At 41.9% G+C, this 19,085-nt stretch overlaps 1 protein-coding gene across 10 annotated transcripts in view; it reads right to left on the reverse strand.

The window, feature by feature from the left end:
* The window catches only part of NOS1AP (nitric oxide synthase 1 adaptor protein), a 312,797-nt gene that overhangs the window by 80,915 nt on the left and 212,797 nt on the right, over positions 1–19,085 (reverse strand). For 5 of the 10 annotated variants that reach the window (XM_016931090.4, XM_016931086.4, XM_016931083.4 and 2 more), the window contains 2 exons: positions 18,258–18,350; positions 5,140–5,213 (listed from right to left, as the gene is read on the reverse strand). In XM_016931090.4, the coding sequence (XP_016786579.1) occupies positions 5,140–5,213; positions 18,258–18,350 (167 nt within the window). Of the gene's footprint in view, positions 1–5,139; positions 5,214–6,482; positions 6,732–13,537; positions 17,614–18,257; positions 18,351–19,085 lie in introns of those variants that run through there. The other 5 variants (XM_009436718.5, XM_016931113.3, XM_016931102.4 and 2 more) reach the window with 4 other exon arrangements.

The raw sequence follows: 19,085 nt of genomic DNA on the forward strand, positions 1-19,085 counted from the left end.
ATTAAAAACAATTACTGTTATTATCCCGAGGAGTCTGAACTCCAACTCCACTATGACCTAGGACCAAACACAGTTTGCTAAGCAAATAAATTACACTGGATCTAATTCATACAAAATGAATGTATAACTTCATATTGTGGGGGTAAAAATATGTCTTCCACATTTTACACTGATAAGACAGAATATCTGGGATATTCTATTAAACGCTAATATTTTAAAGAGGAAATACTGTTTTCTGAAATTAAGAAGTCTAGAAAAATACCATAAGAATGGCTTCAGGAACTTGGGTCAACTTAAAAGAGAAACAAGATCTATATATTTGTGGCTCCAGAGATAAGAGCTAGGATAAATGGAAAACAATTATACATTAAAAAAATTTACTTTCGTTTAATGAAGAACACTGTAATAGCGAATCACTTCCTGTGATAAAGAGCTATACTGTAATAAAGGATAAACTGAAAAAAAAAAAAAAAAAGGAGGAATTGGTTTAGATGTCCACCATAGTGTTGTTAACCTCTTAAGATTCCATGATGTTAGAGGTGACCGGGGCTAAAAAAAGGGGGTGATGGCAAGTTACTGCTTAACGGGCACAGAGTTTCTGTTTGGAGTGATAAAAAAGTTTTGGAAACAGTGGTGATGGGTGCACAGGACTATCAATGTAATTAATGCCACTGATTTGTATGCTTAAAAAATGGTTAAAATGGCAAAATTTATGTTATATATATTTATTTCACCACAATTAAAAAATATATGATTCTGTTATTCTATGTGAATAATGCAAAGGATTTAAATAAAAAATTTGACTTAATAAAAAATAAAAAATTCATTCGTCTAAAATGAACACTTCAGTAAGCCAGTGTTTCATAAAGCCACAAACAATTGTATGTATTCTTCAGCAGAGCTAGTGAATCAAACCAGAGTGGTCCCTTCAGGGCAGAAAAATAACTGTACCCATGAAAAGCTCATTTGTAAATGTTACCATATTATCATAATAAATATCCTTGTTCATGATAAAATGGACCATATATATTTTAGAAAAATGTCCTCATACACACACACACACACACACAGATATAAAAATTCACATGTACACAGACCAAAACATCACAATTTAATACATGAAAAAAAGTACCCAGGACACCGAAAACACAGGGGCTAAAGTTTATTTCTTTGTTTTTAAACACAAGTTGCTAAATTTTGATAGACTAGAAAGACATCCACAAGACTATCAACAATCAGAGAGCCTACTGTGTGAGTTTTGAGGCCAAAGAAAAATTCATTTAACATTTAAAATGTATTTGGCATTCCCCATTCCCTCTAATATTTCTTCCTAAAAGTGAATGGATGGAAAAAGACATATGATACTAATACTAATTGAATAAAAAAACTTTTTTAAAAAAGAAAGAAGACTATTACTACCTGATTTCAAGAATTATTAAACTATGGTAATCAAGACAGTGTGGTACTAGTGTCAAGACAGACAATTAGACAAATAGGACAGAATAAAGAGTCCAGAAATAAACCTCACAGATACGGATAACTGATGTTTAGCAAAGGCACTATAGTGGAGAAAGAACAGTCTTTTCAACAAATAGGGCTAGAACAACTGGACATCCATTTGCAGAGAGGGAGGGAGAGAGGAACAGAGAGAAGGAAGAAGAGAAGGAAGAGGAGGAGGAGAAGGAGAACTTTAATCTATTCCTCATACCACATAAAAAATTGAATCAACTTGGATTATACACATAAACTTAAAACCTAAATTTAAACTTCATGCCTTAGAAGAAAACAGAAAAATCTTTGTGACCTTGAGGTAGGTACAGATTTCTTAGCTATGACACCAAAAGCACAATCAATAAAATTTTAAAAATTGACAAATTGGACTCCATCAGAATTTAAAACTTTTGCTCTTTAAAAGACACTATTTAAAAAAAAAAAAAAGACAAGCCAGACTTGGAGAAAATGTTTGTAAACCATGTATTTGATAAAAAGTCTTACATCCATAATTTATAAAGAACTCTCAAGATTATGAAAACAAAATGGGCTAAAGATTTGAACAGATGCTTAAAAATATATATACAAATGGCATGTAAGATCAAGAGAAGGCTGAGTGCAGTGGCTCACGTCTATAATCCCAGCACTATGGGAGGCTGAGATGGAAGGTTCGCTTGAGCTCAGCAGTTCAAGACCAGCCTGGGCAACATAGTGAGGCCCTGTCTCTACAAAAAATTTAAAAATTAGCTGGGTGTGATGGTGCACATCTGTAGTCCCAGCTACCCAGAAGGCTGAGGGGAGGGAATGGCTTGAGCCCAGAAGGTTGAGGCTGCAGTGAGCCGTGATTACACCACTGGTACTCCAGCCTGGGTGACAGAGTAAGACCCTGTCTCAAAACAAACAAAAAGATGATATTTAATATTAGTCATTATGAAAATGCAAATTAAAATCACAATGAGATATTAATAAACACATATTTGAAGAGTTAAAATTAAAAGGACTGACAATACTGGATGTTGGCAGATATGGAGGAATTGGGACTCTTGTACACCACTGGTGGTATCCCTTTAGAAAGTAATCTGGCAATTTCTTTAAAAGTTAAATGTATACCTATCATATGAGTCAGCCATTCTGTTCCTGGGTATTTACCCAAGAAAAATAAAAGCATATGTCCACGCAAAGACTTGAACATAATGAACATATGAATGTTCATTACACAAACATTCATAGCTCCTTTAATAGTAATAGCCCAAAACCGGAAACCACCAAAATGTCCATGAACACATGAATGGTTACGCAAGCTGTGATATACCTATAAAACAGATCATTGATCTGTAATAAAAAGGGATGAACTGCTGATACATGCAATGACAAGGAATGAATCTCAAAATAAATTATGCCGAGTGAAAGAAGCCAGCTCCTCCCAAAAAAGAGGATATACTGTTGATTCTATTTACACAAAATTCTAGAAAATGCAAACTCATCAATAACAGAAAGGAGATCGTGGTCGCTTGGGGATGTGGGGATTGAGATTGGGGATGAAGTGGGAGAGAAATGAGGAGGGAAGGGTTACAAAAAGCACAAGGAAACTTTTGGGGTGATAGATATGTTCACCATCTTGACTGAGATTTATTCACCAAGTTATTCAACTTTAAATATGTTTGATTTTTGCATGCCAATTATACCTCAATGAAGCTGTTAAAAATAAGCAAAGTCAGCAGCTTACTTGGGACATGTGAAAACTTTGGGGAAAGTCCTTTCTTTCAACCAGCAAAAGGCAGAACTCACTCATGATCAGCATCCATAAGGAAGTCACTTTTTTCCATATATGGTGCCAGCATTAAGAAAATAAAGCCAAGAAACTCTTCCTTTTACAAAATGCATATCATAGGTGCCTGCCCATTCACATTCTTCAAGCCAGCTTCTGATGCAATCTGTTTCTTAAAGCCTTTCCTCATCACTCAAGTAGAAGGTAATTGTTCCCTTCGGTGAATCACCATAACACTTATGTTAATTTTCAGATATTAATTCAATGCATTTATCCATCCACCCATTGCACATTTATTAAGTGCTTCATTTGGGCCAGACACAGGTTTAGCGCTAGATATACAAAAGTGAGTAGAAGGGCATAGATTTTTCCCTCAAGAGCCTAACAGGCTAGTGGCAAAAAATTGACATTTGTTTTTTAAAAAAGTAACAGAAACACTATAACAAGTATTTCAAAAAAACATTAAACAGTACTACAGGAACACAGAGGCAGAAATTCATTTTGTCAGACATACTATCTTATACCTCAGTAACTTGTCCATTTCCCACTAGTCTAAAACTCCCTGAGAACAAGGGACTGCAACTCATTTAGTTTAGTAATCTATGAAATTACCTAGCACAGTACCTGGCATGAGTATTTCACACCTGCACATTGTTTGGATGAATGGACATTCCATTTCACAAGCATCTGCTCTTTAAAAGGCAGGGCCACCATGCTGCCAACTTCACACATTGAGTTCCAACCCTTATCCACTTTGTCAACAAAAGCATGGCAATAATTTGAGAGCGGACAAAATCAAAACCTAAATCTACGTCCCCAAATTCCTAAAGGAATGGCCATTCTCCCAATGAGGAAAACAGGAAGGAGGTGGGGCTTAGTCTGCCGAGATCCAGGACACAAGAATGACACCCATGACTCGAGCTCCTGTCATGGTTCCTGGGAGAGCCTGGCTTTCTATATGTTCTTGCTATCTGATATATTCTTCTGCCCAGGACAATACACATGGCTGGCAGCCATCTAATCTCTAGAGGAATCATACCAGTCTCCTTGTAAAAGCAATTTCTGGGTGTGTGTTGGTTCGGTCTGCTATAATAAAATACCAGAAACTGGCTGGCTTATAAATAATAGTTTATTTTTCACAGTCCTGGAGTCTGGGAAGTTTAAGATTAAGGTGCTGGCAGATTCGGCATCTAGTGAGGGCCCACCTTCTAGCTGTGTCTTCCCATAGGGGAAGGACATCACCATGGGGCTAGCTGGTTTTCTGGGGCCTCTTTTTATAAAATAAGGTCACTAATCCCAAACATGAGGGCCCCACCCTCATGACTTAATCACCCCCAAAGGTCTCAACTCCTAACTCCATCATTTTGGGGGTTAGGATTTCAACATACAAATTTTGGGGAGACAAAAGCATTCAGACCTGTAGACACGTTTGTGACTTTCGATTCCTGCATGAAAGCTCTTATTACTATGCTCAGTTTCTGAAGGGGTAGAGACGTGGAAGAGATAACTGTGGGAAATTGTTAGCATAGGGTGATGGAATAATCCAGTTTTCTTATTTTGATCAATATATATGCAATTTTAGAATTTCAGTTGGGACAACACTAGCACAAATTTAAAAGGTCTCCAATTACAACCGAGAGGTTTAAATTAAACATCAAGCAGATATAGTTCATAGCTTCCTTAATGCAATCAAGCATGACCAGAATGATAAGGCAGATTTACTTCTTGAACTCACATCTAATGGAAGCAACAGGTCTCAGAAGGGAAAAGCATAGAAGTTTATTTAAATTTGCCTGGATCCACCAGCCTGACAGGTGGCTGTAGCGGGCAGGAGGACTCTGGGGCTCAGTGATATCTTGGGTGCTGGACTGGGCTCTTACCTGTAGATGGGGTCCTGCATCACAAGCATCTTGCTCTCATCCCACGTCCATTCCTTTTTCTGCAATAAAAGAAGCTGTAAATGAATAAGTTAGGCTTGTCCTCAGTTACAGGACCAGGGCACACACTGAGCTATGCATACTTATGCAAACACATGCATTTTGCTCCTGACCTGACTTTTTCCCTCTAAGAGGCCTGGAGTTGATTGCTCCAAAACGACGAGTGCAAAATGTCAAGTGTCTAGTCTGATCAGTTTCCTCCAAGCACTTTAGGAGAGTGCCTCTCCAGGGCTCAGAGGGTAGGCAAAAGCCAAGAAGTCCTTAGGGAACTCGGGGTGAAGTGGAGACGTAATGTGAAGCTCCAGACAAGCCAGGTAGGTTAATTGGTACATTTGCAGAGTGACCCCTAAGAGGCTATTCATTCTGGCTGTAAACCTAACTTACGGTGAACACAAAAGAAACCCTCTAAGCTAGGAATGAGGAGTTGGAGGAGAGTGGATTCAATCGTAGTGCTTGCTGAGGTGAGAAGCACCCCAGTGTAGGGGGACATTAGGGTCAGCGGCCAACTACACCCTCTCAGGCTCAACCTCCAGGTGCAAGGACAGAGAATCCTGCTCTACCTTCATCCGCCTTTGTCAGAGAGACTTTGCTGTCCAGGGAAATTAGGGAAGAACGCATTCATCTATGAAAGAAGGACTCAAGAAGGGGGAAAGCGCAAGGGGTATACAGTGGATTAATTGAATGCTTTTAGCTATATGGATTTCTCAGAGATAATGCACAGGGTGGCCACTCTCTAAACATACTGGCCTTTGGAGGTTGTTAGGCCCCCACCGGGACTAGGGGAGATCATGTCCAGGCTCTTACAGTGACATTAGGAAGAAGCACTGTCAGCAGCTTTACCCAAATACCATACTACGTATGTGCGCGTGCACACACAGACACACACACACACACACCACATTTAATCCCTGAATTTTGATTAAACACCAATATGATCCATAGAGGTGGATTTTAGACTGGTTTAAAAACATCCAATATCAAACACTGTTTTATAGACAACAAAACTTCAGTTACAGCCAAAAACTAAATATCTTTTTAAAAAGATACCTTCCTATAATTGCTACTGACTACCCTATAAAATTTTAATATACGAATTACCTATTTGGAGCAACACAGAAGGAGACTAATCTCTTTTCTAAGCAAGAACCCCTTCAAATACATAAACAGAGCAAGTCCAGAACATCTTTATACTAAATAATCCCAGGTTTTGTAAACATCCCTCACTAGACAAGTTTTCCAGACTACCTGCTACCATAGTGAATTTTCTTTGTATGTATTCTACTTACCAGTGATCCCCCCAAAACCTGGTAAAATGAACTGGATCCCTGATCTGCATGGCATAGAGACACAGCCTTTTAATGTTCCAGCCACATAGAGACACAGCCTTTTAATGTTCCAGCCACGACACTCCTCTTAACCCAGCAGATTGGTTTATAGCAGTTTTTTTAATGACCTCATAATGAGCACACATTAGGCTGCTTTCCAACTGATGCACTGAAATTCTTCAGAGTTAAAGTCCAAATATCTGCATGCATATTGTAAACATCCAATATCATTGTTCTCCATAGTAGTCCTTCAAACAGCAAAATATAATCATATGCTTAAAAGATTGTTTGATCTCAGGGCAAAATCTTTATGACATAAATATTAAATTAAGTCACATCTATAGCCATGACCACATATTCTACCTGCACTTTTAATTTAACGCAGTTAGCAATGTTTATGAAGCTGTGGAGTCCATCTACTGAGTTTATTTTAGCTATTTTATTTTTCAGTTCTAATATCTCTATTTGGTTATTTCTTTTTCTTTGCTGAGACTCTGCTTTTTCATTTGTTTTAAAAGTTTTTGTAGCTGCTCGTGGAAGCATTTTTGTGATGGCTCTCTCAAAATCTTTCTCAGATAATTCTAACATCTCTGTTATCTTGGTGTTAGCACCAGTTGATTGTCTTTTTTTTACAGAAGTTGAGATTTTCCTCATTCCTGGTATAGTGAGTGATTTTCAACTGAAGCCTAGACATTTTGAGTATTGTAAGACTCTAGATGTTATTTAAGCTTTCTGCATTCACTGTCTTACTGTGACACTAAATAGGGGAAGGAGTAGGATGCCACCTTATTACCCCCAGAAGGGAGTTAAGGCTGGGTTCCCACTCTGCCTCTGCTGATCCTCATTACTGCTGGGTGTGGGTGGGAGTCCTAGGTCCCCACTGGGCTTCCAATTACACCACCCTGGTTTGTAGGGGTAGGAGTGCCTTGGAGTTCCCACATGGCATCCGCTGACAACATGCACAGTCAGTGGCTTCATGACTGCAGGTCAGTGGTGGAAGTGTAGCTTCTCCACAGACACCACATGGGAAACGGGAGCAAGAAGGGTGGTGTGGTACACTCATTACCAGCTGGCAGGGAAGAAGAGCCTGGCACCCTTCTCAGCCTTCTGTGGCACCACCTGGAGGGGGTGTTGGGGCACCTCATTACAGCCCAGCAAGGGTGGAAGCCTGGGCTCCGGCTCAGCCACGGGGGCCTGGGTGGCAGTGAGGACGGTCTTCCATGAATTGTTTGGCTGGAAGAGAGTGGTTATTGTGGACAGTTTTCTGCCTTGTTATGTTGCCCCTTTTCTCCTCTTTGGCTGGAGAGAGCAGGCTTTTGTTGGGGCTTTTATGCCTGTTCCCACTGGCATGTGTGAGTTGCCAGCTTCTTCAGCTCTGCATCTGGGATATATGAGGTGAAAAGAAACCCAGGGAATTCACAACTATGTAATTTGTGAGTCCCTAAGTTCCTAGCCAGGCTGCCCTCTCTCCACCTCTCAAAATCTTCTGATGTTGATTTTATATAAAATGTCTAGGGTTTTCAGCTGTACTTAGCAGGAGGAATAGGGTAAAGTGCATCTACTTGGTCTTCCCAGAAGCAAAAGTCTGGTTCCTATATCTATCATGTTTTTTTTTTCTTTTTAAACTACAGTTGCCTCGGCTCCACCTCTTGAGAGACATGAATACAGTGGGTCAGAGGTGACGCCCCATAATCTGTAGCTTTAACAAACATTTCAAGTGGTTCTGATGTGACCCTGGGGTTGAGAGCCACTGCTATACACCAAAGAAAGACTGGACTGAAATCCTCAACTGGAAGCTCTCTTTCACACACCACACACTCCTCTGGAGTCTCAGGCCTGGCACAGGGAGGTCCCCTGACATTTCAAAGAAAGCCAACTGACCACGGTCCCGTTAACCACTGTCTCAGGCCAGGGCCCACCTCAGCATCCTCAGGAAGTGGCTGCGGTGGCTTAAACACTTGGTGGGGCATCAGCAGACCTGCTTTGCTCCTGAGAGAATGCATCTTCACTTCTCTCATGCTCTTACCATCAGGACAGTCTGCTCCCAACAGTCCTTGCAGCTCTGGTGTGATTTGCAAAGTGACTGAGAGGAGCCAATGACCCAATACATCAAAGAGGCTGTGAAACCCCAACCAGCCACATGTCCTGTTCCCTTCTGAGGAAAGCAGCCCCAAAGAGGGTCTGAACGAGGGTGATTTGGTTTATGCTGCATGCATCTGAGGAAGCCAACTGTGCTAATCTGCCCATGACTGTCTGGGGTTGGGATCCCCACCTGACTGACCATGGGGAGCCAGCAAGGGGCTGTCATTAAATCACCCAATCATTGAGCTCTATGGTAAAAAGACCCCACTCTACCCAATCAATTCCTCTCTTTGGGGAATATCAAATCCTAAGTGGAGTCTAGGCTGAGCCCCAGTAACAGTGGACAGTTTTTGTGACCTGTGACTCTATTTCCACTCATACTGGTGGCAACACTGAGGGAGAGGATGCATCGGGCACCAGTTCATGTTTCTTCCAAGCCTTGCGATGCGCCTCCGTCATCAAAGCTAACCTGGGCAAGACTCTTCTCAGCAATTCTATAGAATGTAACTAAGACATTCATTAAAAGGAAAGAATAATGAGGCAAAATAATACAGAACAACTATTTACTTTCTCTGGCAGATGTGAATAGGAGGACAGAGAAACCAGGCTCCCAGGGCCCCTTGGGTTAATTTAATAAGAATGAGCATTAGCAGGCTCTACAGAAGCCAAAACATACTTTACTTTTAAAAGAGGTCCCAGCACCCATATAGAATGTCCTGAAAAGGGAGAAAACCACAAAGATCTTTTCACCAACTTACTAATTTTCCTTTTCTGAAGAGCTCATTAAAATCTAGTCCTGTCACTTTACAGACCTTCATCCTTGGATGAAAATTATTAAATCTATGAAGAGATCAGGAAATCATCAAGATAACTCAATGGGTTTGGGGAGTAACAGGGACTCGCCAATGTTTTGGTTACTCAAGAAGCTAATGCAAATACTGTTGGAGCTTTTTTTGTTTTTGAGACAGAGTCTCGCTCTGTCGCCAGGCTGGAGTGCAGTGGCGCGATCTCGGCTCACTGCAAGCTCCACCTATTGGGTTCAAGCGATTCTCCTGCCTCAGTCTCCTGAGTAGTTGGGACTACAGGCACTCATCACCATGCCCAGCTAATTTTTGTATTTTTAGTAGAGATGGGGTTTCACCATGTTGGCCAGCTTGGTCTTGAATTCCTAATCTCAGGTGATCCGCCTGCCTCGGCCTCCCAAAGTGCTGGGATTACAGGTGTGAGCCACCACACCCGGCCACTGTTGGAGCTTTTTAACCCAATCTCCTCACAGCCTGAATTATCATTCAGTCCAAGAACTTTAGAACTAAAGGGTCTCCACCCCTCCCCCACCGCACTTCTTTCAAATAATACCCTGAGGAGTGTAGTCACTCAAGCAAGGTGTCACTCCTTGTTAGCAGCCCAGCCAAGAGTAAAAACAAATTCTCCTGATGTTCGGACTAGTGCTGACTCCACTACTCTGGCACAATTCATAGGCAATGCAATATAATGAATGGCTTAACTTACAGGGAGGCCCTGCTTCACATATCTCACATGACTTTATGATTGTCACCAATGTCTTAATTCAAGAACAATTTGATTCTTCCTGTCTCCTGGTCTGAAATTGTGTCTCTTATTGCCTATGTTTTGCAAGTATTTCAAAGAAAAAAACAAAACAACACAAACCAACCAGCTCCTCCTCACTTTTCTATATGGAAATACTCTTCTAAGGAAAAACAATCAGAAAAAAAAAATTGAAATGAGAAGAAAAATAGGAAGAAAAACGAATTTCCCAGACCTATGGGATTATAAATCAAAGTTGGCTTCAAAAATAGATAGGACAGAATGTATTACTGAACAATAACTACAGCCAAACTCAGTTTAACTGTCTTTGAAGTCTTTTTTTTTTTTTTTCCTTTAAAAAAAAGAAATCCTTGAAAATAAAGACTTGGAGTCTTGGTAGCTGTGTGAGGGAAATTTCAGTCTTGCTACTCACTGTTCAGGATCAGCTGTGGTCTCCATGATATGCCAGGAAATGAGGACATTTTCAGTTCAGATGGGATTGGAAGGAAAGAGGAGGAGAAAGAGAGGAGGAAGGGAGGGGACACACACCTCTAAAGCTGTCAGCACCTCTTTGAGTGCCTTCTGGGGTAAGGGGGCCCTTCACAGGCTTATTTACTAAAAACAGCCCAGGGAACCCACAGGACTGGGCACCAGCAGGGCTGGTCTTCAACCTCCTTCCACTATGAGTCCAGGCTCAGGCAGGGCTCCCGCTGGAGCAGGAGCACTAGCAGCAGCAGCAACAGTGGCGAGGCCAATACGCTAAATGCTCAAGGAGACAAGGATCTGCCTCTTCACTCACTCCAGAAATAAAGCAAATGGAGAAAAAATTGTGAGTGGGGAGGGAGTGCCTGGTGGAGCAGATTAATTAGTCCTAGGGGCAACTGTCTAGCATTCTGCCATGCCCAAATTCTATATGTGGATATGTGTAACTCCTTTCTCTTACTCCTGTGCCCTCTGTGTCTGCTAAGGACACCTATGGCACCGCTGAGCCTTTTAGGAGGTCTCTAAACTAGAGTTTATTAACCTGTCTCTCTCTCTGTGCCATCTCCTCCCTTCCCCTCTTCTCTTTGTTTATGAATTCCTTACTCTAGGGTATTTTTAAAAGTCAGCGAGATAGAGGGAGTAGGTTAACTTGAAGGAAGGCTCAACTTCATATCTCGGTTAGTAAACATTTTCTGGAGTGAGAAAGAAAGGTGTGATCATAGAGTGTACACCACAGACCTCCAGTCACAGGGAGGTGCACCCAAGGGACCCAGCTGCTGCACTCTGAAATTCATCATCGTGTTGGTTCAGGAGTTATGCTTTCCACAGACTGCTCCAGCCAGTGACTGAGAATGGAGGGATACTAAGGCAGGCCCGTCCCTGGGAGATGTGGGGATCCCGACAGACAACTTTGGCTTCTGGACACCCTGAAACCTTGCCAAGCCTTCCTCAGACTGCACTGCAGTCTAAGAGCCTTTTGCTATCCTTCCTTCCTTTCTTTCTTCCTGCCTGCCTGCCTGCCTGCCTTCCTTCCTTCCTTCCTTCCTTCCTTCCTTCCTTCCTTCCTTCCTTCCTTCCTTCCTACCTGCCTTCCTTCCTTCTTCCCCTCTCTCTTGCACTCAGGGGCAGGCCTCCCTGCAGCCTGACAGTCCTCCCAGCCTTTCTCAGATGCTTCCCCCTTTTCTCCCACAGGCGTTTAACACTGTCTTGGCATCTGCTTCTCACAGGACCTAGACTAACACAGAAAGTGAGAAGGTGAGAAAGCAAAGATATAGGAAAGTCATCTGTATCTGCTTCATTTTTCATTCTCATAGTTGATGTGGGGAAAAAAGTCCTTTCCTCCATTTAGGGAAAGAACTACATAATGCTTTTAGATTACTAAAATTGGTCTCCACCTTAAAGGTGAACACTAAGGCTCAGAGAAGTTGACTTATTTCCCTCCAAGGCCACCTAGTCCAGTGATAAATAAAATCCAACTCTTCTACCTGCAGTCCCATGGTCTGTAACTCCAAATGATGAAATCAGTCTTTCACTGTCCACTGCCAGGAAGTTCTTTGCTTTCCACAGAGGAAGGGAATAAAGGGCTTGCTCTGTATGCTTTTGTAAGACCACTGAATGGGGTAAGTGCATCTTTGATATAGGACCTTCTCTTTCCTTAATCTGTTGAGTGCAAATGTCAAGTCCTCCATGGAAATTCACAGCCACTTAATCATTCTAAAAGCTCCTGACAAGGAATGTTATATGGGAACTGGTTTAGAGGTAGGTCTTCCTGGAACCATGCCAAGAAGAGAAAACAGAGTCAGGAATAATTATCACAGTGGTCCTTTCTCCTTTTGATATGTGGAAATGGATATGGCATCTTTGAAACCCTTCCTCAGGAATGCTAAAGTAGAGGAGAAATTTGTACTGACATTCATTTCCTATCCCTACTAGAAATTATCAGTAGGCATATCACAAAGCCTGCAAGCTTCACCATTATTCATGCAGCATTATTCAAGCACCTAATAGCAGTGGTGACTCAAAAAAAAATTGCAAAGGCCACATAAACTCAGTTTGACAAGTTCTCCATGCTTCTAGATAGAATGGGATACTACTGAAAATAAAGCTATCTCTCTCCTTCAGGTATAACCTATGGATATAGGAACGTGCATTTCAAAATTGAAGCAGTAATAAATCCTCCCATGTGCACAATTCCTAATAGGCCTGTTTTTAAAGTAGCAGAAAATAAAGAAGGCCAAGAAACACAGCATGGTGGAAAGAAGACTGGATGAAGTTTAGGGCCTAGATTCACACCCTGGCTGTCAGTAACTACCTGGGGGTCCTAGGGACAGTCACTGGACTTCTCTTATCCTGTTGCCACATCTAATCAATTAGAGGATCAGGCCAAATCACTTTTTAAGTCTCCTAAATTCTGGTTCTATAATTCTGAGTGCCTCCTTTTCTTAATTCGATCTGACCTCTGTGTTTCCATAGTAACCAGCACTACTGTTTGGGCAGGAACATAGTTTCCCTGTGATGTAATACACCCATGACAGAGTACAGGTTAGGAGTTAAAGACTCTGGCTTAATTAATTAGGCATTTCCTATGGAGTGATTATTATCCAAAGGGGTCCAAAAAGATCAGTCACACACACAGCAACAGAGCAGTGGAAAGAACCTGTTTGGGATTTAAGTAAGACAAGGTTCGAACCTTGACTTCACCACTGATAGGATCTGAGATTCAGGCAAGTTGCTCAATCTGCTTTTGAACAATCATAAGAATGGTATCTACCTAATAGGACAGTTGTGAGGATTTGTTAAGTGTAAACATGCATCAAACAAGGCCTGGGCAATAGCAGGTACTCCACATCAGTGTTAGCTATTACTATTAGCTGTTCTCATTATCACCTTAGTGTGTAATTACTTACATCAGTTTGCTCCCTCTGGTCTTCTACTTTTCCAAACAGATGAAATAAGATTTGAGGGAAGACATGGTCCCTGCCCCCTAAAGCTAACAACCTATGGGGGAAAGAGATAAATAACTACAATGCAATCTTATAAAACCTGTAATAGACCTATGTGTGCATACAGTGACAAAGAATAATTTTGCAGGGAAGGGTTCATATCTAATATCCTTATGTAACCTATGCAGATCCTTGAACATGGTAGACACACAATGAATATTTGTTAATGAAAATGATGGAGCCTTTTTAGAATGCTGCCTTAGGGGATCCCAAGAAAGTTATTGGTTCATAAGAGAAACTATATAAAACTGAAGCTCTTTGGGTCCTTTATTAGAAAAATCCCTTGGATGAAGTTCAAGACTAGTCTTTCTTATTCAGGATTCCACTCCCTAGCAAATGGTGCTATAGTGTGATTCCAGTATTGTAATAACTAATCATTATATATACATGGAAAAGATAATTACTTGAGCCTAGATGCGAGTTGAAGAAAATGTACTGGTTGACAGACATCAAAGTACAGCTAATTATCTTAGTAACTGGGTTTACATCACAAATTCAACCTAAGATTCATAAAGAATTTGAGATTCATTATCTGTTGGCATCAGTTCAAGATGACAGCATTTTTAGATATTTGTTATTATAACCAAAAAGATGTTTTTTACAACTCAATGAAAGTTGATTATATTTGGCCACTGCCTACACTAGTATAACGCACCTGAAGATTACAGTCACCTGAACAAATCCTACAATTAATACTATGGAATTAGCAATTTTTATGGAAGCCTTCCTATATTTGAGAAAGGATCTCATCCTTTTTTTTTTTTCCTTTTAAACTGGCAGATTGACAAGAAGAAAAAGAGGGGGGACAACATGATAAAGGTAACAAACTAGACTTCATTTGATCCAATTGCTAAGTATTTATTTTCTCATAATTTAATGACATTATTACACACAAATAATGTTCAATCAAGCAGCTAGTGAACAGCCATGATTACTGAAAACATACTACATGTGTCTGGTGCCCAGGCAAGTGCTGGGCTTACAAAGATGGCTCCTGCCCTTAAAAAGTTCACTGGAGGGCAGAGACTTACTGTAAACACAGTTCTCAGCCAGGAAACACATCACCATTCACCAGTTACAGACAGGCTGGGAGAGAGAGGAGGCTGGGATGGCTGCCTCAGAGATGTTGGACCTCAGAGGGTCCCCTCCTGCTCTAGAAGATTGGGAAACAACAACATAGTGACCCACTCAGACTCCAGGGGCTGTTTTTTGTGGGTTTTTTTTTTTTTGATAGTCCAGTAGATTCTCAAAGACCTAAATACATACAGGTGACCTATATATACACACAAACACCAAAAAGCATGGTTCCAGAGCTGGCACAGAGTATCCGAGCTAGAAAAGTTAAAGTGATCACCTAATTGAACTCTTCACAGTTGAAGCTGAGAGAGGCAAAATAACATGCTTAGAACCACAGGCCAAGAAGGGTAGAGCCAGGACTGAAACCCAGGTCTTCTCATCTGGGCTGAGGGTCCCTCCCAGCTTGTCACACTAACCTAGTGAAAATCAACAAGCTAATTGTGGGAGGAGAGGACTATTCAATGTTTTTACCCACTAGCCTGGCACAAGCACCAACGAATCAGTGGGCAATGTCAGGCTGTACATGGAACCATTGCCTCACGGCTGAATATAGGCTATGGTTCTCTCTACACCTACAGCTACTTGGCAAAGAGCTCTAGTTCTTAACCTAATCATGATGGTGATCAGTGACATTTGCCAAGTATTCCATTTCCTTGGAGAAAATTGTGCATTTACACAATAGCATGTCTACTCTCACCTCTCTCAATTCTATAAGCAGAGAGAGAAAGTGTGCATGTGTCTGAGTGTGGTGGTAGCATTAAGATACCAAAGAACTGTCATATGAGAACAAGATGACAAAAAGGCTGATTGCTGTTAATGTGCATTCATCTGTCAGAGACGGTGTAAAATGAACCCCGTGGTTAAAGGCATTATTCAAATCACAGCCACGGCCCTGGAACGGACACTAAGTGTGGGTGCAGGAAACAAGATGGGCAGCTCCCTTTTCCCAAGCCTGGCATCAGAAGAGTTAGATCTAGGAAAGACCTGCTAGACCATCTTTTTTTCTGGGCCAGCAGGACGATGAAGCCACACTGGAGATTACCCAGGACATAGTTTCAAAGTGAGTCACGAGGTCCCATGCACTCCCTCAGGGAGATGCTACTCCAGCCTGGCTTTCATGTGCTTAGTGGAGGCAGGGAGGCTTCTCTCCAGGTGATACCTCAGCACATGCTGTGTCATGAGATCCAACCTCAGTTTTCTCACATGCACAATGGGGAAGCCACCATATGTGGTAAAGGTACATAGGAGAGACAGTGAGGTGAGAAACAAGACTGTGCTCTAAGGGCAAAACTATGAAGTTGCCCCATGATGGACAACAATAGAGGTGTATGAAGATACCTGACAGGGACAGAGCAGTCCCTAGGACAGCAGGTGTTTACATTTAACCTAATCGAAAGTCAACAGGCTGGGCTCAGTGGCTCATGCCTGTAATCCTAGCACTTTGGGAGGCTGAGGTGGGTGGATAAGCTGAGGTCAGGAGTTCGAGACCACCTGGCCACCATGGCGAAACCCTGTCTCTACTAAAAATATAAAAAGTAGCTGGGCGTGGTGGCAGGCGCTAATAATCACAGCTACTCGGGAGGCTGAGGCAGGAGAATCAGTTGAACCCAGGGGGTGGAGGTTGCAGTGAGCCAAGATTGCATCACTTCACTCCAGCCTGGGCAAAAGAATGAAACTCCATCAAGAAGAAAGAAAGAAAGAAGGAAGAAGGTAGGAAGGAAGGAAGGAAGGAAGGAAGGAAGGAAGGAAGGAAGGAAGGAAGGAAAGAAAGGAAGGAAGGAAAGAAAGGAAGGAAGGAAAGAAAGGCAAACAAAGATATGTCAGTCAGAAGTGGATGTGTAGTGGGGTGGTGGGAAGATTCTGGGAGTGTCAGCCACGGATTGCTGAGGAAAGCAATCTTACACATGTGACAAAATTAGCCCATTTTTTTCCTCTGAGGATATCTTTTGCTCAAATACATATTGTTGTCATCCACGATTTCTTTAACAGGCCCAGGGCTTGACAGGCCTCAGCTTGATGTCCTGCTCAGGAACTCCAAGAGGACAATACTCTAAAGACTGTCCCATGACTGTCCACTCTGTACATACATGTGAGAGGAGAAGAAGCAAAACAGATGTCCCCAGAGGAAGAACAAGATGGGGCCCATGTACACAGCAAAGGTTTACAAAGGCAAAGATATTTAATTCCCTATACTTGTGAATTTTGAAGAAGGTGGTTCTTTATAAACAGTATATCTTTTTTCTACATACTTGCAGCATCATAGCCATAAAACACTTTCTAAAACCACCAATGAAAGTATTGAGGGAGCATGAAAGAACAAGTTTTGGATTAATATGTAAGAGACCTTTGTAACCATCCAGAGAGGAAAGGGGCTGCCTCAGGAAGTAGTAAATTTCCCATTGCTACAGGTGTCCAGTCATACACTGGACAATGCCCCTTGTACGGACATTATAAACAAGATTTAAGTCCTTGGATTGATATGACAAGTCCCCTTTAAGATCTCTCTCAGCCATATGGTTCTTCAAATTTATGTTGCCTACTATGATTCATTTGTCTTTGCTTCCATAACCTCCACACTCTCTCCCTCTAGCCCTGACATTCAAGGTCTGCTTTAAGTCCCAGTTGAATTAACAGCGACTGAGATTTGGAACCAAAAGAAGCTCAGGAGGTCTATGGAGGACTATGATATGGTGCTACCATCAATAAATGTAAAACAAAGGCATCATAAATAAAAAATAAAAACATCAGCAGAATTGAGAAACAGGGACAAAAAGGGCTCCTCATATATACTCAATCAGCCAAGGTCTTTTCTGTTTCTTTTTGAAAACACACATCCTCCCACCATACGAATCTAGCCTTTCCAAGGGGTTAATGTTACCTGCCACAACCACATACAACTGGCACAAAACAGACAAGTGTTTAAACAACATATGCTCACTTGCTTGTCTCTCCCCAGCTCACGCTGAATGGATCAATCCCCCTGCCCATCCTCCCGACCTGGCCACACCCCACCATCCCGGCACACGGAGCAGCAGCAGTGGCTGGGTCTTGAGGGACGATGTAAATATAGGCTGCAACAGGAGGATGCAAGGACACACAACGGAGGGGGCTGCATGGCACCTGGGGTGGGACTGAAGGATGGTCCTGCAATCGAAGGGGACAGCTGCTGAGGAAGCCTCCTCTTGCTGCCCAATCCCACTGAACCCTGCTATTCTTACTAAAATTGAAAATATTTTCTACCATCAGGACTCAAAACTCAAAGATAAAGGTATGAAAATGGGGAGGGGGGTTGAAGGCATGGATGACAGGAGGTGACTCCCATCACCTGGGGTACCAGGACTGACTGAGCCAACTGGTGACTAGGCCTTTGGCCTCGCCTCTCCCTACACTCTGCTGCAGCCTGTCAGCACCATTGCTGCTCAAAGCAGAAGAGCTTGCCAGATAAGGGAGGGATTCTCTCTGGAGGTGGGCCCAGAAGAAAAAGGTACCCCATGCCTACCTCCCCTGCTTTCCTCTTCACCTCAGATTCTGGTTCAGAGCCACTTACCTTTTTCTTCTTCTTCAGAATCACTTTCACTCCATCCACTGAAACCATAATGCTCACTTTCTTCTTCTTGATGTTCTTGGCTTTAAACTCATACTGCAAGAAAGAAGAAAACAAAAAGAAAGTGCAATCTGATGATATCAGTGCATCTATACAGACCCAGCTAGCCCATGCCTGGAAAAAAGGTCCCCAGACAGGTGTGGGGAATAGCTCCTGGGGGCAGGGAGCACCTCGGGGGATGTAAAAGCAGGTGGATGTCTCAGGCAATCTCTGGGTTAGAAACGGGACTCTGAATAGTCTATACCACTTCTCAGCCATCAGCTAGGGTAGATGGACCTCATCTACCCTCATGAGATGAAAACATAGCCTACTTGGAATATCCCATAAAAAATCAGAACCTTCCCTCAATAACTCATCCTATCATTTAATGACTTCCACGGTCAGGCAAGTATTCCTAGTGTCTCATCAAAGGCTACAGAAACTACATTCCATCCTCAGCAAAGACTAACAGCTGGAACGAATCTTCACATCAGGGTTTTTTACACACTGAAAGATAATTATGAATTCTAAATTACTCTCTAAAAGTTCAATTTCAAATTTCCTTTATCTGTGAGTCAGTCTACAAGTCTACCCACAGCCCGGCTAGCCTGAAGATTTTGGCACATCTAGAAAAGATATGGCCTCAAAAACCATGTATTTGTTAAGTTTTATTTAATTATATTTTTAATTGACAAATAATTGTACATATTCATGGGGTATATAGTGACAACCCCTGTGTTTTGAACTCTTATTTGTAGTCCTAGACAGGGATGCTCCAAGCACAGACCCATA

The sequence above is a fragment of the Pan troglodytes genome, chromosome 1 (genome assembly GCF_028858775.2).
Source record: "Pan troglodytes isolate AG18354 chromosome 1, NHGRI_mPanTro3-v2.0_pri, whole genome shotgun sequence".
NCBI classification, from domain to species: Eukaryota; Metazoa; Chordata; class Mammalia; order Primates; family Hominidae; genus Pan; species Pan troglodytes.